Consider the following 14,620-nt stretch of genomic DNA (forward strand, 5'->3'; position numbering starts at 1 on the left):
TTTTTAATATTAAAAATACATTTTACCTCTTAAATAAGGTTATCACATGTAAAATTAATACTGTTATCCAGGTTTCTTATGGTTATTCTGCTGTAACTGCTCCTAACATTTCAGTTTGGTGGTTCTCAACTGGGAGTGGTTCTGCATCCCAGGGGACATGTAGCAATGTGTGGAGACAAGTTTTTTTCTGTCATAACTGGGGGAGGATGCTATTAGTTAAAGACCAGGGAGGCTGCTAAACATCCTACTATGTACAAATTAGCCTCCAGTGAAAAAAAAAAAGCATCTTTCCCAAAATGTCAACAGTTCTGAAGTTGAGAAACCCTGCTTTACTTCACTCTTTCTTGTCCTTATGTTTCCCATATACTTCTTTTAACAGACAGTTGTATTTTTTTTTCTTATTTACTCTAACATTCTCCATCTTTTAACTAGTCAGAGTAACTTATTTACATTTAATGGTCTTACTCAACTACTTAAGAGTTTTTGCCATCATTTTTGTTTCAGTTTTTTCTTGCTTTTTAAAGTATGCATCTCTTTTTCTCTCTTACAAAATTAACCATGATTCTGTTGGTTTCTATAGTGTTTGTATAGTTATATACAATCTTAGGTTTTGTGGATGTCCTTAAAAATTTACCCTACATACTTTGTTTAAAAATTCCTGTAAGTTATATTTGGTTCATTTCCAAGTCTGTGTTATATACTTCCATGTTAATTACTAATTTTTATAACGTGATCTTATTTTACAAAATTATTTATATTCTGTGTCTGATAATTCCAATATCTGAATGACTTAAGAGTCTAAATTTCAAGATGGGGGGCACCTGGGTGGCTCAGTGGTTTAAAGCCTCTGCCTTGGGCTCAGGTCATGATCCCAGGATCCTGGGATCAAGCCACACATCGGGCTCTCCGCTGCTCAGCGAGGAGCCTGCTTCCTCCTCTTACTCTGCCTGCCTCTCTGCCTACCTGTGATCTCCGTCAAATAAATAAATAAAATCTTTAAAAAATAAATAAGTAAATTTCAAGATGGTTGTTTGTACTCTAAATGTAACTCTAAATGATGGTATCTTCCCTCCTTATAAGTTTTGCAATACTATACTACACTCATGTCTGGTTGACAGCAATTGTGGAAACTGAAATATGAGCCAAAACTGAGGATGGCTTCATTTAGAAGAGAGGTTCACAAAGTGTGGTCCATGCATCAGCAGTGTAAGCATCATCTGGAAACTTCCTAGAAATACAAATTATTACATACCATTCCAGGCTTCCTGAATCATAAATTCTGGGGATGGGAAGCAACAACGTTTGTTTTATAAAGCGTCTCAGGTGATGCTGATATACACCAACACTTAAGAACCACTGGTCTAGGGCGCCTGGGTGGCTCAGTGGGTTAAGCCGCTGCCTTCGGCTCAGGTCATGATCTCAGGGTCCTGGAATCGAGTCCCGCATCGGGTTCTCTGCTCGGCAGAGATCCTGCTTCCCTCTCTCTCTCTCTCTCTGCCTGCCTCTCCATCTACTTGTGATCTCTCTCTGTCAAATAAATAAATAAAATCTTAAAAAAAAAAAAAAAAGAACCACTGGTCTAGAAAAGATTTGCTTGCTTCTTCTGAAAGGTGGAAGGATTTACTCACATGAACTATTTTAGCCTCCTCCAGTGTCACTGGATTAACCCAGGAATTTGAGATCGTTTTCTTACCTCGAAGAAGTTGCCTCAGGTTTTAAGAACAAGCCTACATTTCGCAGATTATTATAGCACACCACTCCTACTCTGGTTTCTGCTTATAAGTGTGTACTGATTTGGTCTAGTTTGATTTGAACCCTTTGGAAACCTCCCCATATTCCTCAGATGCCAGTAATTAATTAATTACCTAATTAATTAAACACACACATAATTTACTTGTTTTGTAATGCAAGGGTACATAATGTATCTAGGGCAATATGTTATTAGGGTTTGGGCTGTTGATAAATTTTTTTAAAAATGAAAACAGACTGCATTCTGCTATACTATGTACATGTGATAGGCAGAACTCTGAGATTGTTCCCAAGAGCCTTAATGTACACACAAACTGCATAATTCTCACCCCTTGGGTGGCAGAATGTGTAAATATGATACTACTTTGGTGAATCAGCTATGTTATACCGCCATGGTAAAGGGACTTTCCATATGTAATTGATATCCCAAGTTAAATGAATTCAAGTAAAGCAAAAGGGAGATCATCATGGGTGGATTAGACCTAATTAGGTAAGATTTTAAAAGAAGGGCTGGAGGTCAGAGAAGTCTGACAGATGGTACACTTCTGGCTTCCAATGAGTAAAGTCCCATGATGGGTGGAGGAATGACATGGTTAGGATTTGAGGGTTGTCTCTAAGAGCTGAGAGTGGTCTCAGCCAACAGCGAGCAAGAAAATGATACCCTAGTTCTACAAGTAAATGTATCAGTCCTGCCAACAACCAGAAAGACTGCAGGAGGACTGAGCCTCAGATCAGACAGTTGCTATAGTCTGCATCTTGACTTTTGCCTACTGAGACCATAAGCAGTGGATGCAGCTAAACGAACCTGGACTCCTGACCCAAAGAAACGATGAGAGAACAAACTGATGTTTTATGGCACTAAGTTTGTGGTAGTTTGTCACACAGAAATAGGAAGCTTGCTTTTTGTACCACAAAGAGAGATGTATCAAAATTTTTTACAAGAAAATAAAATGACTAATTGTGAAATAATTAAGTGGGGTTTAAGAATTTTTAAGTTAAATGAACAGTTAAATATTCTTTTTTTTTAAATTTTATTTATTTATTTGACAGACAGAGATCACCAGTAGGCAGAGAGGCAGGCAGAGAGAGAGAGAGGAGGAAGCAGGCTCCCCGCTGAGCCGAGAGCCCGATGCGGGGCTCGATCCCAGGACCTTGGGATCATGACGTGAGTCGAAGGCAGAGGCTTTAACCCACTGAGCCACCCAGGCGCCCCAACAGTTAAATATTCTAACAGTTCATTCCAACTATAGAAACAAGTCATTGCTAAAAACTCACATAACAAAGAAACAAACAGAAAAGCACATAATCAAAATGTGGTAAATTCACATTAAGCATTTACCTGAAATAGTTTTGAGGTAAAATGTTGATATCCATCACAGTTGTTACACCCAGAGGAACAGGAGTGAAAAATATGAATGGAGGGTCAAACAACAACATGGGTGATTTCACCTCTCCGACCAAACATAACATTCGATAGCAAACTGGATTATCATTTAGATGAATGGGAATATCAGCTGTGTATTTACTAGGATGATCTAATAAAAAACAATTTTAAAAGTATCTTAGATTTTTTCACATATACAAAAAACATGTACTTAGTTTAAACCTTATTAAATATCAAAATGTGCTATGAAGTTACAGCTCAGCGGAAGATAGATTACCCAGAAACTGGAATTATCCTGCCACAGAACTTAAAACATGTAACGAAGTGTCACTGAATCAAAAATATTCTAAAGTGCACTATGCCTATAAATAGAGCAGGTATCCTTAAAGCAAATTTCATTATTATTGGAAAATACCTATACCTGGAAGAAACAGTGGAACAGGACTTCTTTTTTTTTTTTTATTGTTTTCTGTGCCTTAACAGGAGCTGCCCATCCCTTTACCATATGCAGTGTGAACATGAGGTCAGATAGTTGCCACAAGGATTTCAGGGGACTAGTACTGAGAAATGGGTGTGCCGAGAAGAAAGAAATGTTGTTCCTCCCAGATTTTTAAGTTTATGGAAAGCTACCAGGGTTGACCAGCTGGCTAATTTCACCTGGTAGAGAAAGACAGGAAGGGGCGCCTGGGTGGCTCAGTGGGTTAAAGCCTCTGCCTCCAGCTCAGGTCATGATCCCAGGGTTCTAGGATCCACCCCACATCAGGCTCTCTGCTCAGCAGGGAGCCTGCTTCCCTTCCTCTCTCTCTGCCTGCCTCTCTGCCTACTGTGATCTCTGTCTGTCAAATAAATAAATAAAATCTTTAAAAAAAAAAAAAAGGAAAAAGGAAATTCCCATGTGGCAACTCACTATGAGGAAAGGTAGTCTGTGTTGGAGAAAAGGGCTCAGCATGTGGGGATGCAGGCTAGTCCCAGACAACAGGTCCCATCCCAGCAAGCTGCCAATGCCCTCTTAGACTCAAATGCCAAACAATGTCTCCTAGAGAGGAAAATATGTTTTGGTGAGTATAAACTCAAGGTAATCTTAGAATTCAAAAACAGGACACTGGAATGACCTGGCACAGATCAGGGCCACCAACAGTATCACGAGAGCATATGATGAGTTCTCTATGATGCATGTTCGATGGTGACACATTGTGAACCATACACAAAAACAATGGAATCAGCGAACTAATCATACCCACTAGATTTCTCTGTGCTGGCTGCCTTCACTTGGTCCAATCAGTCTTTTACTTGTTCATACAGTGTGAGGAGAGGTGGCTGGAGAAGGAAGTGAATTAATTACATCCTACTAACAATGACAGATGAGCACTGGAAAAACTATGTGAAAACATGAGAGACTATATCCATATCCTGAGCTGAGAAAATGAATTATAGTAGAATTTTTGAGTTTAAAAACACTGTAAATAAAAAACAAACAAACAAACAAAAAACCCAAGCCTGTAAATCTATAGAGAAATTGATGAGGGAACAGAAGTCTTGCTGAGGACAAAGCAAAATGCTGACACCTTGCAACCTCCCCCCCACCCCCACTCCTGGGTGGGACATAGGTGACATTCTTTAGGAATCTCCCACCCATCTTAATGTTAATACCTTGCTAGAGGGCAAAACAACCTTGGCAATGGCAAGGCCTCTGGTATCAGGTATCTTTGTAGGTCCTCTTTAGCATATGAAAGTTCTATTGAAACCTCCCTTTTCCTTACTTCCCCCAACCCCAGGGTATATAACCTGCCATCCCTCACAACCCCAGGGCAGCAGCTCTTCCTCCCCAGGGGTCCTGTCCCTGTGCTTTAATGAACCACCATTTTGCACCAAAGATGTCTCAAGAATTCTTTCTTGGTCATTGGCTCCGGACCTCACCCCACCGAACCTCATCTATGTTCTAAAACTTCATCAAAATGATGGCTTCATTTAATAAATCTGATATTGTAAAAATTATTTGGGGGGAATGAAAGTCAAGTTCATTACTTCTGAAGTTAGGCAAGGGGTTTTTTTTTGTTGTTGTTGTTGTTTTTTAAGATTTTATTTATTTATTTGACAGACAGAGATCACAAGTAGCCAGAGAGGCAGGCAGAGAGAGAGAGAGGGGAGGAAGCAGACTCCCTGCTGAGCAGAGAGCCTGACTCAGAGCTCCATCCCAGGACCCTGGGATCATGACCTGAGCCGAAGGCAGAGGCTTTAACCTGCTGAGCCACCCAGGCGCCCCTAGGCAAGGTTTTAATTAGGACTTACTGAATTCTGAATTTTGAATGGGCAATTTTGAGCTTATATATATTTCTGGATTTCACACCTGGTAAATGTTTCTGGGGTCATGGAGAAGGGCATTCCCTGTGTAACCTAAGACTACTAGAGATTCAGTAACATATTTTTCTAAGCTCAGGTGGGTCTTCTCTCTCATCTGAGATGTAAGTTATATAAATGTGTTACAGACATGTTTTTCTTAAGAATAAGGTTGAAATCCTAAGAGGGCAACTCATAGACTTGACTGCTTAGGCTAAGCTCCATACTGAAGGAAAAGCCAAATGGAAATACTAATTATTTCCTCCTAGATTATCTATTTTACTTCATCTAGATAAAAATGTTGATATAAGCGTAAAGGAGAAGCTCTATACAGAAATACATATGGTGGCTTTAGCTAGACTGGCTTTCCTATAATTTCTTTCAGGACTACATAATAGAAACTGAGAAGAAATACAAAGAAATACATAATGAAACCTAATTACTTTTACAAAATAAGCTTCAGAATGAGGAGTATATGTGATTTTTCTATTATATTTTCAGAGTTCTAAACAGAGATAATAAAAGATGAAACATTTTTCAAATCTATCAATCACAGTACTCTACGTACTATTTCTTGCACATAAAACTAAAATGATCATAAAATGCCTCACTGAAAAAAAAAAAAAGATGTCATGCTAATAGATGTACCAGGACACTGAGCTAAGGCAACACAGTGCTAATAGCATATTACTGAGAAAATATACAGCTGAATGAACTCTAAAAAGCATAAAAGCCATAATAGGTTCTTATCATGCCTTTTCCGTTGATAACATTGCTAGTTCTTGGTATTTTCTTGCGATTGCCACATTTGTTCTAGATATGTAAAACAGTACCATCCCAAAGATTCTCAGGCAAGTGATTTACAGAGGGCATGCCCTCAGGAAGAACCTGTAAGTAAAGGCAGAAGCAAAACAGAGGAGGGCAAGAAGATATGAAAAGTAGTGGTTTTAAAATCCAGATTCAGACTGATCCCACAGGCAGCTATGGGATGGGAAGTCACCAGAGGTTGGCCCAGCTGAGGGAGAGGTAGTTGGGCCAGCTGAGGTAGTAGAGCTGGTAAAGCTTACCCTCCTAGACACCTGCATGGAGCAACTTCCTTCTGTCAAGGGGAACCTTCTAGAGAAAGGGACAGATATAACCTGTCAGAAGCCAATACCCACAACTGAGAGATGGATGGAAAAAGCCAGTAATGGGAATCTGGATAGGCCCAAACAGCATACCAGAGACTGAAATTCTGATGTTGCTTTTTAAGCAAGAATAATTAAGAAGAATGACAGGTAAGCTATTATAACACCCTTTTAAATAGAAAAAAAATAGTCTGGAAATGGCATTTGGTGTGATTCTTTAGTTATGGCATATAAACTATAAAGGTATTGAAGCAGATGCTTTAAATTAATGACAAATACCAGTATAGAGTTCCTCAAAAAGGAGAAAAAGATGTGTTTCCAAGCATCTTCCTGCTGTTCCTTTGTTTCAGTCTGCTTAAAGAAGTTGGTTGTCAATACTCTCACTTCCTGAAGCTCATTACCAGAAAAACTATTTTTTTAATGCAGCAGGGATTCTCAAGTTGGGAATGTGCCCCCTGGGTTGTGAAACCCTGAGGCTATTTACATGAGAACTGAGAACAATCTTATTCAAGGAAAGTGAGAGTCTAACCACCCAAATTAGATTCAAGAACAGTGGTTTGGATTCAGATGGGATTGGAGATTTGCTTTGAGCTCAGTATGGGTCACATATTCTATCACAGCCCCAGCCACCATCCTTGTGGCAGTCCAAGGAAGAGATAAGAAAGGGGAAGTGAAAAGTAAAAACCACCTCACTAAAACTCTGACAGTGTAAGGCAGCCTTGCTTGGTGGTCTAGCCCTGTGGAGTAACGTAGATCTACCCTACTTTAGGTGATATTTATGGCAAAGGATGCATCTATAAGGCAAAGAAAAAAAAAAAAAAGAATGAGACATAAAGCCCCCCGGACCATGGCTTGGGATAAGAGGCTTATCACAGTCAGATTACAAGGAAAGAAAAGGACAGAAGCAAAGTATAATCTGTTTCTAATGCCTGCTAGAAGAAAATGGCAGATGCTACATTTAGGCTACAGGATAGCCCAAAGAACAATGTCAAGATCTCACTAATATAACTGAAAAAAATCCTAAGTTAATAATAAATGATCCATACACACACACCAAAATTTGTCAACAGAAACTCCCTGAGAAAGTTCAAGCATTGGACATATATACATATGAATATACCTAAAAAATGTGTGTGTGTGTGTGTGTGTGTGTGTGTGTGTTATAGAATTGAAAAATAACGACGACTGAAATGAAAAATGAAAAATTCACTAGAGGGATTTAACAGATTTGAACTAGCTAAACAAAGATTCAGCCAAAATGAAAAAATGTCAGTTGAATTTATTCAGTCTAAGGAATAGAAAGAAAAAAGGCTTTGATTTATCTTTAGCTGAAGATGGTATTTAAGCCTGAATTCTAAGCCACCTCTGAGAATAAGAATAAGTCTCTGAGACTTATTCATTTTCCCCTGAGTTATCTCCCATGTATACATGAACTATACATGTATACATGAAATAGACACGTTAATAAACTTGTTTTCCAAAAAAGAAAGAAAAAAGAATGAAAAATAAACAGAGCCTCAGAAATCTATAGGGCATCATGAAGAACACTAATATATGCAAAATAAGAACCCCTGGGATGGAGAAGAGATGGAGAGGGGGAAACACTGCTTGAAGAAATAAGGGCCAAAACATCCAAAATTCAGTTTTAAATTTTTAATTAAAAATTTAATTTAAAAAATTAATCTAAACATGTAAACATTTCAGTGAACTGAAGCAGCAATCAAAAAACTTTTCACATATAACAGCCAAAACCCAAATGTACTCATTGGTGAAGTCTACTAAACATTTTGAGAAGAATTAATATCTATCGTTATATAAATATCTTTCTGTTAATATGTATGAACATGAATACTTCCCAAGACATTCTCTAAGGCAATGGTAAAAGAAATGAACACTTCTGTTTATGGCCAATTGATTTTTGAATAAGGGTACCAAGACAATTCAATGAGGAAACAATATTCTTTTCAATAAATGACACTGGGACAAGGAAATATACCTGTGCAAAAGAATGAGGATGGAGTCCTACCTTACACTGCATTAAAAAAAAAACTCAAAATAAGCTATAGACTTAAATGTAAGAGATAAAATTACATGACTTTAGGAGGAAACATCAGAATAATTCACCATGACCTCAGGTTATGTAACATTTTCATAGATATAATGCTGAAGGGGTCCATGGGTAGTTAAGTTGTTAAGAAATCTGACTTTGGCACAGGTCATGATCTCAAGGTCCTGGAATCAAACCCCGCATCAGGCTCCCTGCTCAGCGGGGAATGTGCTTTTCCCTCCCCCTCTACCCCTCCCCCTCTTCATGCTCTCTCTCTAATAAATAAATAAAATCTAAAAAAAATATATATATATACACATATATAAACATATATATGTTTTATATATGTTTATATATGTATATAAATATATAAATATATATATGTATATACATATAAATATATACATATATATGTATATATATGTATATAAACATATATATATATATATAAAAAACTCTGAAAAGTCAAAGTAACAAAAGAAGAATTGGATAAATTAGACTTCATCAAAATTGAGCTATCTTCCATTAGTTGAAAAGAGAGATCTCAGAGTGAAATATTTTCAAATTGCATATGTAATAAAATAATTTTATTCAGACTACATGAAGAACTATGAAAACTCAAAAATAAAAAGACAGCCAAATTTTAAAATCAACAAATGATTCAAACAGACCTTTCTCCAAAGATGACGTACAAACTGACAATAAGCACATATAAAGGTACTCAACATCTTTAGTCATCAGGGAAATGCAAAGAGTAACTACAATGACCTACTACTTCATATTCCCTAGGATAGCTAGAATTTTAAAAATTACAAAAAGAGTTAGCAAGATGTAGAGAAACTGGAACCCTCATTTACTGCTGATAAGATTTTAAATTGTTATAGTTACTTTGTGAAACAGTTTGGCACTTTCTTAAAATGTTAAACATCAAGTGGCGCCTCGGTGGCTCAGTCAGTTAAGTGCCTGCCTTCGGCTCAGGTCATGATCTTAGGGTGCTGGGAGAGAGTCCTGTATCAAACACCCTGCTCAGTGGAGAGTTTGCCTCTCCCTCTGCCCCCATCCCACTCATGCTTGCTCGCTCTCTCTTGCAAAAATAAATAAATAAAATATTTAAAAAGATATAATAAACATCAAATTATCCTATGACCCAACAATACCACTCTATGATATATAACCAAATAAAGGAAAACATGTAGCCTCACAGAACTGTACATGAATATTCATAGCTGTTACTTTCATAAGAGTCAAAAAGTAGAAATGATCCAAATGTCCATCAACTGAATAGACAGTGAATGTCTATGCACAGAGAACATGTGATATATCCTTACAATTACTGGTAGTAGAAAGGAACTAAGTATTGACTGATGCTACAACATGGATGAACCTTGAAATTATTATGCAGTGTGAAGGAAGCCAATCACGAGAGGACACACACTGTATGATTCTATTCATATGAAATGTCCACAGTAATCATATTCCTAGAGACTGCAAATAGTAGTCAGCAGTGGCTGAATGGGACATAGGGCGTGACTACCAATGGGAATGGGCTTTCCTTCACAGGCAATGAATATGTTTTTAAAATTAGGCTGTGGTGATGGTTGCCCAACTGTGACTACCCTAAAAACTAGTACACTGTACACTTAAAAAAATGTATTTAATGGTCTGTGAATCAGATTTCAATAAAGTTGTAATTAAAAAGACACTTTCAAAAATAATCACTTCTAAGTGTGAATTTTATCTTTATAGTATCTCATCTAAAACATAAGAATTTAAGGCAAAATAGAAGGCATCTTCTTCTTCCTCTTCCAGTAGTATTCCCATTTTAATGAACAATAAAAACAACTGAGAAAACCAAAAAATAGATGCATACTTGATTGGAAAGAACTACTAAGGCAAAGTTATGAGGGCGGTATTCAGTGCCATATGAGCCAGGAAAAGTAAAAATTATCCACACTAGAAGAAAATAAATGAGGGTGACCAAAACATCAAGGTGATGTTACCCTGGTTCCAACTCAGAAAACCCCTATAACTCAACTCCAACTCCCCGAAGACTCCTTTCTCCATTCAGCTGTTTGATTCTGAAGAAGCCAGCACTGTTATCCAATCTGTCGGCTTTGATCTGCGAGTCTTGCCTTGCCACCTGTTACCTCAATGCCTTAGAGATGGAGAAGACTCCAGCCCACTGATGAAGCAGTGGGAGGAATGGAATGATACAGTTAGTGTATAAACACTAACTAGTGTATAAACACAAACCAGAAATAAAATTCCAAAGTATTTCAACAATTTCCTGAGTAAGAAATAAACCCATACTATAATTTCGTTGGTGGACAAGTTCACGGATATTGTTCCATCATATAACTGATAGGAAAATATGTTATCCAAAGAGGCATTGTTTTCAAAGGTTTCAAGATAACATAGAGAAGAGAAATAAGATGTATGGTAAATAAAACAAAAATTAGATCAATACATAAAAGTTATGAAAAATAATAAAAAATACAAAGGAAATGTAAAATGAAACTGCCTAAAAATGAATATGTAACACAAAATACGAATAAATTAAATTCCCTTCCTAAGAATCACATTTCAGTCTTGCTCAGGAAGAAAGGCAACGTCCTTTACTTTCTTTTTTTTTTAATATAATTTTTTATTTTTTTATATAACATATATGTCTTTTGCTTTCTAATACTGGTCTTAAATTTAAAAGACACAGACTGAAAATAAAATGAAGTATCAACCAAAGGCTGACAAAAGGAAGACAAAGTGACAATGTGTCACATAAACAGCATTCAAGCAAATAGCATTTAGTAGAAAAAAGAACATTATTTTAAATGTATATACTTATTTATAAAAGATATATAAGACGTAAACTTTTTATAACATTTAAAAGCAAAACTATTGGAATGGAAAAAGTTTTAACAAACTGCCATCGTAGTAACAGGTTCAGGTAGATTACAAAAAACAACTGTAATGCAACTGTAATATAAATGTACTATAACAACAATATATTAACAGATTCAGAAGGAGAATAAGGCAGAGGAAGAGATATTGTCAATAAAGAAACAAATTCATTAGTTACTATGATTTTAGATTTTAAAACTATTTACTTAGAAAACAAAGAGAATAATCTTTGAAAAACTTCCAGATTAAACCACAGAAGTTCAGTATAGGAGCCAAGAGCCAGATAAACTACAAATACATTCTTTTATATATATATATATATATATATATAGATAGATAGATAGATAGCTAATTAAAAAGAGTAACTTGAAAAATCTCATTCACAATAATGATGCATATAAAATAAACTTTCATTACTAGAAAAACATGGTATTCATTGAAGGGAAAAACTCAATTGAATGCCTTTTTCTAGAAACAGGAAAAAAATAATGTATAGTTCATTTAGAAAAGTAAACGTGCAAGAATGGCCAAGAATTTTTGTAACAGATTTGTAATGACAGAAAATTTGTCACACCAATTACAAAAAGGTACAATAAAGTTGTTTAATTAAAAAACACCAGTAAAGAAGTGGACATATAGATAAATAGACATGCTGACCAGATTCCCCCACAGCAAGTAATCCAAGAGTACAAGCTAGATGTGGCAATGCCTTTTCTGACCTACACTGCAAGTCACAAACCACCACATCTGGAATATCCCATGGGTAATATATCAGTCTTATGTGATGTGGGAGGGGACTCTATAAGGGCATGAATACCAAGAGGTGAGGATCACTGGGAGTAATTTTTGGGGATGGTGACCACAAAATTCTAGTATGAAACTTCTTAGAACTATTTCAAGAACACATAAAAAAATAACCTAAACTTTTGTGTACATGGTAAAATTAAATAATATGTGAGGGACAAATTGAAATATCTATAACAAATGCAGGAAAAAAGTACTTACTTGGGCAGAAACTTATAGAAATATTACATTCTTCATGTGGTTGCAGAATCCCACTCAGCACACTAATCTTGAATATGCCATCTTTGAAAAGTTTCCCAGTGCCACTAATATCCAAAGTCCATTCCACATCTTGTTTTGAAGTATTATGTAAGACAAGATCCTGTTTACAAACAAAATAACTAAGACATTTATGAAAATTATAATATGCAATATAAAATTTAGCTTCTTTTACCATGCCAACTTGAAGAATCTATGTACAAAATCAAATGATTAAAAGTGGAATTCATGGAGAGATCATTTTAAAAGTGATGTTAGGCAAAAAAGTAGTATGCAAGTGTGTTCACTGCATATTAACAACTATGAAAAATACACAAAGGACAGTGGGGTAAAATAAAAACATCAACATAGCTATGCTAGCTAGCAAGGATAGAGAGAAGCTGCAATCCTCATTCATGGTTGTGAGACTGTAAAATGGTATAGTCACTTTGGAAGACAGTTCAGTAGTTTCTTGTAATGTTAAACATATGACTACCATATGACGCAGTATTACCACCCCTAAGTATTTACTTTTTTTTTTTAAAGATTTTATTTATTTATTTGACAGACAGATCACAAGTAGGCAGAGAGGCAGGCAGAGAGAGAGAGAGGAGAAAGCAGGCTCCCCACTGAGCAGAGAGCCCGATGTGGGGCTCGATCCCAAGACCCTGAGATCATGACGTGAGCCGAAGGCAGAGGCCTTAACCCACTGAACCACCCAGGCGCCCCCCTAAGTATTTACTTAAGTGAAGTGAAAACTGATGTTCACATAAAAATCTGTATGTTAGTGTTTATAATAGCTTTGTTCATTACAAAACAATGGAGGAAGAAACCCCAAGATTTCCTTTAAATAATGAATGGATAAACATTCCATACAATGGGCTAAAATTCAGTGATGAAGTAAATGAAGTATTAATTCAACAAAAACATAAGTGAATATTAAATATATCCTGCTAAGTGAAAGATGCCAGACCCAAATGGCTAAATTTTGTATCATTAAATTACCTGTCAATCTGGAAATGCAAAATTACGTGGATGGAAAAAAACGAATCAGTGGTTGCCAAGTATTGGTAGAAGGAGTAACAGCTTACTACAAAGGGGTTACACTGAGAATTTGCAGTGTCATGAAACTGTTCTGTACTGTATTGAAGTGGTAGACAAATTATTCTATGTATTTTTCAAAGCCCATAGAACTGTATACTACTAAGAATGGATTTGAATGTATGTAAATTAAAAACAATCAAACAAGATGTTGAGAATGCCAGGATGGATTGTAGAATTCAACACACTATATTACAGATGTATGAAATAGTATCACCAAAGTTAGTGGGGGTGAGGAGGAATGGCTTAAGTAACAGAAAAACTATGTTTTGAATGGAAACTATAAAGTTAAGGACAAAAAAAATACTCTTTATAAACACTATTGGTAAATATGTTGGTAAATATGCTAGCAATTCTAACTACAGGTTAAAAATTCTGAAACTTCCTTACTAGTACACTACAGTTAAAAAGTAAGCAAATACATTATGAATAAGAGAGCCACATTTCTTATTGTCAGAGAAAGTAGTTAAAAATGAGCAAGGAAGAAAGACTGGAATAAACTTTGTGTTAGAGTAGATTAGATTCAGAAATACCAGTTTGAATTCATCTTAGCTAGCTAGCTAAATAGATGGATGATAACAATAGAATGATAGATAAATTATAGATATATTTGTATTTACAAGTTAGTATACAAATATTTCCTGATTCTATTTGCAAAAAGGACTTAGAACATGTGACACCCCAGTAGCAGTTAGCATACCTAGTGTACAGATCTTGGTTTCTAAATGCCATTCTTCCATAAATGGCAGTGGGGTTTGCTGGAGAAAATATTGATTCTAGAGCTAGAAAAAAATAAAAGATAAACATGGACCATTTTTTAGCACCAGAAAGTATGAGAATGCTTAAAAATCATAATGATGGGGGATGCCTGGGTGGCTCAGTCGGTTAAACGTCTGCCTTCAGCTCAGGTCATGATTCCAGGGGCCTGGGATCTAG

General features: G+C 36.2%; 1 protein-coding gene across 1 annotated transcript in view; it reads right to left on the bottom strand.

Annotated features, from left to right (window-relative positions):
• CFAP47 (cilia and flagella associated protein 47) overlaps window positions 1-14,620 on the bottom strand; it is a 544,336-nt gene that overhangs the window by 393,964 nt on the left and 135,752 nt on the right. The window contains exons 26-27 of the mRNA XM_047716464.1: window positions 12,548-12,707; window positions 3,089-3,284 (exon numbers count right to left, since the gene is read on the bottom strand). Of these exons, the coding sequence (XP_047572420.1) occupies window positions 3,089-3,284; window positions 12,548-12,707 (356 nt within the window). The remainder of the gene's footprint in view (window positions 1-3,088; window positions 3,285-12,547; window positions 12,708-14,620) is intronic.

This window comes from Lutra lutra, chromosome X (assembly GCF_902655055.1).
Source record: "Lutra lutra chromosome X, mLutLut1.2, whole genome shotgun sequence".
Lineage (NCBI taxonomy): Eukaryota > Metazoa > Chordata > Mammalia > Carnivora > Mustelidae > Lutra > Lutra lutra.